Genomic DNA, 10,708 nt, shown 5'->3' on the forward strand with positions numbered 1-10,708 from the left:
TTTCTTTGACCCTTAAAATACTAGCCCACACAGTGTTTTACAGTAATATAAACGAGTTGCCATTACTTAAAAAATGTTAATTACTTTACAAAATTCTCTGAAAAATGTGAGAAGATCAGGCCACACTGAACTTTTGTTTATGAATGACAACTGGCTGTAGTGGAGAAATTGCCATGTTCGTTTAGAACAGTGCATGAAATCCCTGGGACTTTACTGTGTCTGTACCAGCAGTGGTCTCCTGAGTGTTACATGCATGTGTTTTTGTTAGTTTTTTGTGTGTTTTGGTTTTGTATTGTAGTGAAGAAGAAAGCATTTCTTGCACTCACACATATACGTGTGCATGCGCAATCGTGTCCGAATCTTTGCAACACCCTGGACTGTAGCCCACCAGGCTCCTTTGTCTATGGGATTCTCCAGGCAAGAATACGGAAGTGGGTTGCCATGCCCTTCTCCAGGGGAGCTTCCTAACTCCTGCATCTCCTGCGTTGGCAAACAGATTCTTTACCACTGTGAAGGCGATGGCACCCGACTCCAGTACTCTTGCCTGGAAAATCCCATGGACGGAGGAGCCTGGTAGGCTGCAGTCTATGGGGTCATGAAGAGTCGGACACGACTGAGTGACTTCACTTTCACTTTTCACTTTCAGGCATTGGAGAAGGAAATGGCAACCCACTCCAGTACTCTTGCCTGGAGAATCCCAGGGACGGAGGAGCCTGGTGGGCTGAGTCTATGGGGTCGCACAGAGTCGGACACGACTGAAGCGACTTAGCAGCAGCAGCAGCAGTGCTCATATCTATTATCAAAATGGGCAAGCACAACAAGGTTGAGAAGCAGACTTGGCTCTCCAGGACCATTGACTTATGGTTCCTGCCTTGTCCCTGGTCCCTTTAGGCAGAGATTGTGAAAACAGCCTTAACCCTGCAAAGGATTCTTTCATGGACCAACCTCTAATCAGGCTCCTTTGAACTCTTTTCCAACATGGACTTTCATACTTATTTCTGCTCTGTCCAAGTATAGCAAGAATTCTGCTACATCAGTTTAAGCACACCCTCTCACCCTCCATATCTGTTCACTTTTGATATGAAATCATGCTTCTCATACTCCACTGTGCCCCAAGAAACACCTGGAGTAACAGGCAAATTTGGCCTTGGAATACAGAATGAAGCAGGGCAAAGGCTAATAGAGTTTTGCCAAGAGAACACACTGGTCATAGCAAACACCCTCTTCCAACAACACATGGACATCACAAGATGGTCAACATAAAAATCAGATTGATTATATTCTTTGCAGCCAATGTAGAAGAAGCTCTATACAGTCTGCAAAAACAAGACCAGGAGCTGACTGTGGCTCAGATCATGAACTCCTTATTGCCAAATTCAGGCTTAAATTGAAGAAAGTGGAGAAAACCATTAGACCATTCAGGTATGACCTAAATCAAATCCCTTATGACTATACAGTGGAAGTGAGAAATAGATTTAAGGGACCAGATCTGATAGACAGAGTGCCGGATAAACTATGGACGGAGGTTCATGACATTGTACAGGAGACAGGAATCAACATCCCCAAGGAAAAGATGCAAAAAAGCAAAAAGGCTGTCTGAGGAGGCCTTACAAAAAACTGTGAAAAGAAGAGAAGCAAAAAGCAAGGAGAAAAGGAAAGATATACCCATTTGAATGCAGAGTTCCAAAGAATAGCAAGGAGAGATAAGAAAGCCTTCCTCGGCAATCAATGCAAAGAGATAGAGAAAAACAATAGAATGGGAAAGACTAGAGATCTCTTCAAGAAAATTAGAGATACCAAGGGAACATTTCATGCAAAGATGGGCTCAATAAAGGACAGAAATGATAGGGACCTAACAGAAGCAAGAATATGTTAAGAAGAGTTGGCAAGAATACGCAGAAGAACTGTACAAAAAAGATCTTCACAACCCAGATAATCACGATGGTGTGATCACTCACCTAGAGCCAGACATCCTGGAATGTGAAGTCAAGTGGGCCTTAGGAAGCATCACTACGAACAAAGCTAGTGGAGGTGATGGAATTCCAATTGAGCTATTTCAAATCCTGAAAGATGATGCTGTGAAAGTGCTGAACTCAATATGCCAGCAAATTTGGAACACTCAGCCATGGCCACAGGACTGGAAAAGGTCAGTTTTCATTCCAATCCCAAAGAAAGGTAATGCCAAAGAATGCTCAAACTACCACACAATTGCACTCATCTCACACGCTAGTAAAGTAATGCTTAAAATTCTCCAAGCCAGGCTTCAGCAATACGCGAACCATGAACTTCCAGATGTTCAAGCTGGTTTTAGAAAAGGCAGAGGAACCAGAGATCAAATTGCCAACATCTGCTGGATCATAGAAAAAGCAAGAGTTCCAGAAAAACATCTATTTCTGCTTTATTGACTATGCCAAAGCCTTTGACTGTATGGATCACAATAAACTGTGGAAAATTCTGAAAGAGATGGGAATACCAGACCACCTGACCTGCCTCTTGAGAAACCTGTATGCAGGTCAGGAAGCAACAGTTAGAGCTGGACATGGAACAACAGACTGGTTCCAAATAGGAAAAGGAGTACGTCAAGGCTGTATATTGTCACCCTGCTTATTTAACTTATATGCAGAGTACATCATCAGAAACACTGGGCTGGAGGAAGCACAAGCTGGAATCAAGATTGCTGGGAGAAATATCAATAACCTCAGATATTCAGATAACACCACCCTTATGGCAGAAAGTGAAGAAAAACTAAAGAACCTCTTGATGAAAGTGAAAGAGGAGAGTGAAAAAGTTGACTTAAAGCTCAACATTCAGAAAACTAAGATCATGGCATCCGGTCCCATCACTTCATAGCAAATAGATGGGGAAACAGTGTCAGACTTTATTTTTCTGGGCTCCAAAATCACTGCAGATGGTGACTGCAGCCATGAAATTAAAAGATGCTTACTCCTTGGAAGGAAAGTTATGACCAATCCAGACAGCATGTTAAAAAGCAGAGACATTACTTTGCCAACAAAGGTCCATCTAGTCAAGGTTATGGTTTTTCCAGTGGTCATGTATGGATGTGAGAGTTGGACTATAAAGAAAGCTGAGTGCTAAAGAATGAATGCTTTTGAGCTGTGGTGTTAGAGAAGACTCTTGAGAGTCCCTTGGACAGCAAAGAGATTCAACCAGTCCATCCTAAAAGAAATCAGTCCTGGGGGTTCATTTACGGTAGGACTGATGTTGAAGCTGAAGCTCCAATACTTTGGCCACCTGATGCAAAGAGCTGACTCATTTGAAAAGACCCTGATGCTGGGAAAGATTGAGGGCAGGAGGAGAAGGGGATGACAGAGGATGAGATGGTTGGATGGCATCACCAATTCAATGGACATGGGTTTTGGTGGACTCTGGGAGTTGATGGACAGGGAGGCCTGACGTGCTGCAGTTCACGGGGTTCCAAAGAGTCGGACACAACTGAGTGACTGAACTGAACTCAACTGAACTGTGTCCCAGGAGATGTCTAGTCACTCCCTCTTTTCAGCAAGAATCCTGTTAAGTTGCTTTAGCAAGAATTGTTCCTTATCTCCTGGAGAAGGCAATGGCAACCCACTCCAGTACTCTTACCTGGAAAATCCCATGGACGGAGGAGCCTGGTAGGCTGCAGTCCAGGGAGTCTCGAAGAGTCAGACACGACTGAGAGACTTCACTTTCACTTTTTACTTTCATGCATTGGAGAAGGAAATGGCAACCCACTCCAGTGTTTTTGCCTGGAGAATCCCAGGGATGGGGGAGCCTGGTGGGCTGCCGTCTATGGAGTCGCACAGAGTCGGATACAACTGAAGCGACTTAGCAGCAGCAGCAGCAGCAGCAGTCCCTTATTCCCAAAGTTTCCTTTTAGTAATTTTGTACTCATAGACCCAGACCCTACTCCTTGGTTATAAATTCTCACTTGCCCATGTATTCAGCGTTGACACCAATCTCTCTTCCTCACTGCAGAATTCCATCACAGCGTCCCCTTGATGTTTTAGGCTCCTCCTTGGTTGGTACTTAAGGACTTGGACTTCCCGGTCTCTGCCCCATGTACAAAGCCTTTGACTCACTCTTCAGAGTGTGAAAATTATGGATAGCGACAGAAATCTTAACCAGGGCCACCCAGGAAGGGGTACTGCCTCAGTTATAACCCTGTAACTGTTGTTACTTTCATCTTCAAACAAGTGCTGTCTCTCTTAAAGCACTTCAGCTTTTCCTTATGTTTTATTTTTATGTGTATTTACTTTTTCTGCCTTAAATCACCCACAGATTTTAAATCCCTGTTTCTAACCCATAGTTTTCATCCCTGTGTTACTTAGAAAAATGCCTCGTACATTTGTTGCTTAGTCACTAAGTCAGTTCATAAAGAATCCACCTGCAATGCAGGAGACCCCAGTTCGATTCCTGGGTTGGGAAGATCCACTGAAGAAGGGGTAGGCTACCCACTCCAGTATTCTTGGGCTTCCCTTGTGGCTCAGCTGATAAAGACTCTCCCTTTAATGTGGGAGACCTGAGTTTGACCTCTGGGTTGGGAAGATCCCATGGAGAAGGGAAAGGCTACCCACTCCACTATTCTGGCCTGGAGAATTCAATGGGCTGTATAGTCCATGGGGTCACAAAGAGTCAGACACGACTGAGGGACTTTCACTAAGTTGTGTCCAACTGTTTGTGATCCTATGGACTGTAGCCCACTAGGCTCCTCTGTCCATGGGATTCCCCAGGCAAGAATACTGGAGTGGGTTGCCATTTCATTCTCCATGGGATCTTCCCAACCCAGGGATCAAACCTGTGTCTCCTGTTTGGCAGGAGGATTCTTCACCACTAAGCCACCTGGGGACCCACTCGTACATGGTTAGGCACACAAAAATATTTACTGAATTGCCCATTTTCCAAAATACTTGCAGTTGGTCCTAGATTTGTGTCATTTACACACTTGGTAACATTCTTGAGTTTTATTTGAAGTTTTGAAAAATATTGGTTATTAACTCATGGGCTGATATGCATCAGGAAATCAAATTAATTTCTATCAAAGCAGGAAAAAGAACAGGATTCAAAACTCTTGCCTATCAGACTTTCTCCAATGGAGATATAGAGAGAGAGAGAGAAAAAAGAGTGATCTTTTGGGAGGCTATTATGGTTGATCTCATCCCTGTGTGAAACCATTCTGGGGGGCTGTCTTAGGGAAACGGTACAGAGATGATATGTACATCCCAGTTTTCATTAGTGATCATCCACCGAGGACATGCACAGAGAGCTTGGTGCCACTAAATGTTCGTTCTGTCTCAAATTCCCTGACTCTACAGGTATGAACAATCTTTATAAGAAAGTTGGGCATAGTAAGAGAGAGAGAAAAAAAGTCTTTGTAAATCAGAAGGCTGGTTGGCCTCACACAGCTGCGTGGTAACGTTCCTCTGGACTGCCGCGCTACAGTTCCTGCTGCCTGTGCAACAGTGGAGTCCCAGCTGGGCGGATGCTGGAGAAGAGCTTGCTGTTAAATCTTCTTTATCTCTGCCTTTCACCTCTGTGCCCACCCAGCCTTCCCTCAAGATAAGCCTAGACCTTTCCCTGGCGCCTGCTGCTCTCTAACTTCTGTATCAAAATGGAACAGGATCCCAGGACAAATATTGACTGACTTGATTATATACACACAAACTGTAAAGGATTTCAGTTACTTCAGCCTGTCATTCTCCTTCCATCTCTTGAGAGATGAAAGGTTGTGTAAAGAACCTCAGGCCCACTGAGGGGAGAAGACTGAATCTGGGCCTCAGATTGCAGCCCTCAGACAAAGAGTCTGACATTAAATCTAATACGACACTTTGATTTCCCAGCGACTGACTTGGGCACAGGTACCCCTAGTGTCTGCCTCATCCGTCCTGGGTCAGTGGTGAGGGAATTGTCAGTTGTGTGGCTTTGAACAGAATGTAAGGAGTGCTCTGGCTAAGAGATACCCTGCTCCCTGTCTCCTCCTCCCCCAAATCTTCCGTGGTGGGTTGTGTTCTTCACCTATGAATTTTGTGAGGCATTGGATTAGCTCTGTATTTCTGATCACAAATGTGGCTGGCGCATCCACAGTGCAGGATGCCACTAATGCCATATTCTCTAACTGCACTATGTCTTATCTTCTGAAATGAATTACAACCTTTTTTGGGATGACACACAACTACTTTCAAATGTCTCTAACATTCATAACATACAGGTTAGAATGTCTCTAACCTGTAGCATTACTAGACACATAGTAGGCACTTAATAATTTTTATTGGTAAATGCAACACTTGGAGCCCTACTGAGTTTCAGGAGATAGGTAGAAAGATAGAATGATAGATGCACAAGTAAGAAGTCATATAATTGGTAGGGGGTCATTGAAATAATTAAACAGAGGAGTGAAATAATCAGATTCATATCCTAGATCTATCATTCTACCCAGCTACCTAACTATCTATCTATCCATGTATTCATCCTAAGTACTTTCTGGATATATAGACCTATATACTTTCATATATAGAAATACACATAGAAAGTCATAAAAATATGCAGCCTTATTGACATAACAGATAGTTATAACAGGCAATATAGTATAGAGATCCAGAAGGTACAATCTGGGACCAAACTACATAGGCTCACATTCCAGTTCTCTTCTTTAGGTTTGGGGGATTTTATTTTATATCTCAATGCCTCTGTTTTCTCACCTGTAAAACAGGATAAAATAGTATTTCATAATGTTGTGAGGATTAAGTCAGAAAATGCATGTACTATAAAGTACTAGTTCCTGGCACATGGTTAGGTATTAAGGAAATTTAAGCTATTATTATTGTAAGCCTTTACATCTCCATGGCCTTCGATGCACACACACACACAGAGGTGTGCATGCGTACTCAGCTGTGTCCAACTCTGTGTCCAACTCTGTAACCTCTTGGACTTGTAGCCTGCCAGGCTCCTCTGTCCATGGAATTTTCCAGGCAAGGATACTGGAGCGGGTTGCCATTTCCTTCTCCAAGGGATCTTCCCGACTCAGAGATCAAACTCGAGTCTCCTACATTGTAGGCGGATTCTTCACCACTGTGCCACCTGGGAAGCTATATATATGTATTATGCATCTCCTTTCACAAATTCATTCACTTAACAAGCATTAGCTGAACACCCAGCACATGCCAAACACTATACTGGGAGTATAGAGCTGAACAAGAAATGGTCTCTTTCCTAATGGATTTTACACCTTGTGGGGAAGATTGCAGAGAAACAATGGTTACAATGTCGTGTGATAACTGCTTCAGTAGAGTTGCGCACAAAGAGGTTCCTGAACACACAGGAGGGGCAAGCTGTGGTGGCTAGGAGGTGGGTTTCTAAGGAGAGGAATCCTTCAGCTGAGTCTTGCAGGTTTAGTAAAAATTGACCAGCTCAGGAGAAAGGATGTTCCAGGTGGAAAGCAGCACGTTCACGGTCATGGAGTTCGGTGCGTTATTCGAGGAGCTGTGTTTCACACGTGGAGAGAGGTGGAAGAGTGGTGGGAGGTGCTGCTGAACTGACAGGTCTTGACTGAACCATAAAGTCCAAGGTGTGAATAAGGAGTGTGTCCTCCACCCTATAATCGATAGGGAGCCATACTGAGTGACTGAGCATGCACGCACACACGCACGCACATTGAGAAATTAAGCAGAGGCATGACATAATTAGATGGTTAACTTTGTGCTTCTATGCTTCCCTCTCTGTCTACAATGTCCTGCCTCAACTCTGCTTAACTTAGCTTAACAGAGTTCATTCACTCAGGATCATTCAAATTTCAGTAGCATTCCCAGACATACTGCTCTTTATTCTGGTTCAGTTCCGTTCAGTTGCTCATCCTGTCCAACTCTTTGTGATCCCATGGGTTGTAGCCTGCCAGGCTCCTCTGTCCATGGGATTTTCCAGGCAAGAATACTGAAATAGGTAGTTATTTCCTTCTCCACGGGACCTTCCCAATCCAGGGATCAAACCTGCTTCTCTTATGTCTCCTGTATTGGCAGGTGGGTTCTTTACCACTGTGCCACCTGAGAAGCCCCTAGTGCTTCATATATGGTAGGTTTTCACTAAAAGTTTTGTCAGACAGAACTTAAAATTCTCAAATACGAACTTAAAGAAAATCATAAACCAGAAACTCAGAAATTTTATGTGCTTCAGTTCAATCTAATAATCAGTATTCAGGCTGAATTTTAGTAAAAGAAGCAGAAAGGTCCCATTCGTTAAGTCAAGATACTTTTAAATTGTAAACCGATTCAACCTTTGGCTCAGTACTCATTCAGCCAAATAGCTGTCCTTCAAGGTTCCATTCATTACTACAAAAATTAAATCAGTGAAGTCCATTCAAAATGAATGACAGATTATCCTTTAGGAAAGCATTCATTTAAAAAAAAAAAAAAAAAGAGGGAGAGACAAGCTTACCGATTTAGGTTCCGAGTAGGTACCAAGTCCGATGATAGGAATGCTGTTCCCATCGCTTAGAGGTATGCGGTGATACACAGCGCTGAGGTGCATCTGGGAGAGTCTGAGGTTTCAAATGTGCAGAGATGATAGTGAACACCACAGAGCAGTCTTCTTGAGAAGGTGTGCTAATGCCTATTTAATCAAAGAAAGGAGAGCCGGAGGGAGGAGCAGTGGGAGGGAAGAGATTTCTCAACTTGTTTAGTTTTTTTTTTTTTCAGGTTGTTCTGGAAATCCTAACTGAGGTTGTCCTTTGAACTTATGCAAGGCATGTAGATAATAACCCATTGAGATCTTATGCTTACGTCTCTACAAATAATTGATTTTAAAGATGAAAGGAAGCAATCTGACGTCTGACAGGATGCTTTTGTCGGCAATTAACAGATCTATCGCAAATTCTTTTTAAAAAATTTATGAGCCTTAAGGCTAGCTTCAGGTGAGACTGCTGCTGGTGCTAAGTTGCTTCAGTCGTGTCCAACTCTGTGCAACCCCATAGACGGCAGCTCACCGGGCTCCCCTGTCCCTGGGATTCTCCAGGCAAGAACACTGGAGTGGGTTGCCATTTCCTTCTCCAATGCAGGAAAGTGAAAAGTGAAAGTGAAGTCTCTCAGTCATGTCCGACTCTGTGTGACCCCATGGACTGCAACCTACCAGGCTCCTCCGTCCATGGGATTTTCCAGGCAAGAGTACTGGAGTGGGTTGCCATTGCCTTCTCCACCAGGTGAGACTAGAGTAAGTTTTCTAGGACTTCCCTAGAGATTCAAGCTGGCAGGACTGGGAAAGGGTTTGGAAACTTTATTACCTAGTTGAGGAGGGCTTCCCAGGTGACTCAGTGGTAAGGAAGACCCAAGAGATATGAGTTTTGTCCCTGGGTAGGGAAGATCCCCTGGAGCTCGAAGTGGCAACCCACTCCAGTACTCTTGCCTGGGAAATTCCATGGACAGAGGAGCCAGCCTGGAAGGCTACAGTCCATGGGGTCGCAGAGTCGGCCATGACTGAGCACATATACAAGGAAGGAAGTTAAGTGGGAAACTGGACTGGAGGAGAAAATGATTTGACCAGGAACCAAATTCTCATTCTCCAATTCATATCTCTGTCTCCTTATTCTCTCAGCAGACTTTTCCCTCATCACTGAAAGATGGTAGCCAGTCCTTAGAGTGATGTGATTCCAAGTTCAAACCTAACGAAAAAAAGGACTTTACATCATAGCTCATGTGGTAATCCAGAAATAGGGTCCAGTTGGCCTCAGTTGACTCTTAGTTCATGGAACCAACCACTAAGTCAATCATAGGGGTCAGAGAAAATAAAAGACTGATTGCTTTAAATAAATAGAAGTCATTTCTAAATTTGGAGTTGGGCTTAATCCCACTTGGGGAGATTCTGAAGACTGTTAAAAATGGAAAGAAGTAGCAGTTAGCAAAACAATTAACACAAGTTTATTACAGTCTTCCTCCAAAGGATTGTGCTGTGTGTGAGTCTGGACCTGGTGATCTTAAAGATAACTGTGTCCATATTAGTTAAGTAGCTTGAAGTTTGTCTCTAACTATCTTCTCTCTCTCTCTCTGCTGCTACTGCTGCTGCTGTTAAGTCGCTTCAGTCATGTCCGTCTGTGCGACCCCATAGATGGCAGCCCACCAGGCTCCCCCGTCCCTGGGATTCTCCAGGCAAGAACACGGGAGTGGGTTGCCATTTCCTTCTCCAATGCATGAAAGTGAAAGTGAAGTCGGCCAGTCGTGTCTGACTCCTAGCGACTCCATGGACTGCAGCCCACCAGGCTCCTCCATCCATGGGATTCATGATCAGCCAGCAGACAGTAATTTCAACTAGGTTGGGGCAGGGTGGAATATGGGGAGTAGTGGTCTTCAATAATTGTTTGTAATTAAATCCAACAAACATTTATGGTGCACCTTTGTGTGCTGAGATGTTGACTATATATATGTTTCTTTTGTGAAAATAGTTTATTTTATTTTTGGTTGTGCTGGGTCTTCGTTGCTGCATGCAGGGTTTCTCTACTTGCAGTGAATGGGGGCTACTCTTTGTTGCAGAGCAAGATCTTCTCATTGTGGTGGCTTCTCTTGTTGCGGAGCACAGGCTCTAGGTACCAGGGCTCAGTAGTGGTGGCGTATGGGCTTAATTGCTTCGAAGCATGTGGAGTCTTCCTGGACCAGGGATCGAACTCGTGTCCCCTGCGTTGGCAGGCGATTCTTATCCACTGTACCACCCCTATGACTGACTTAGTGGTACA

The 10,708-nt window shown here is 43.9% G+C and overlaps 1 protein-coding gene across 1 annotated transcript in view; it reads right to left on the reverse strand.

Moving 5' to 3' along the window:
• Positions 1-9,176, reverse strand: part of AKR1D1 (aldo-keto reductase family 1 member D1) — a 52,321-nt gene extending 43,145 nt beyond the window's left edge. Inside the window, exon 1 of the mRNA XM_086395380.1 lies at positions 8,425-9,176. Coding sequence (XP_086251506.1) covers positions 8,425-8,517 — 93 coding nt within the window. The 5' untranslated portion in view covers positions 8,518-9,176. The remainder of the gene's footprint in view (positions 1-8,424) is intronic.
• Between the last annotated feature and the right edge of the window lie 1,532 nt (positions 9,177-10,708).

This window comes from Bos grunniens, chromosome 4, assembly GCF_055505025.1.
Source record: "Bos grunniens cultivar Pamir isolate PY7600 chromosome 4, Bosgru_T2T1.0, whole genome shotgun sequence".
Taxonomy (NCBI): domain Eukaryota; kingdom Metazoa; phylum Chordata; class Mammalia; order Artiodactyla; family Bovidae; genus Bos; species Bos grunniens.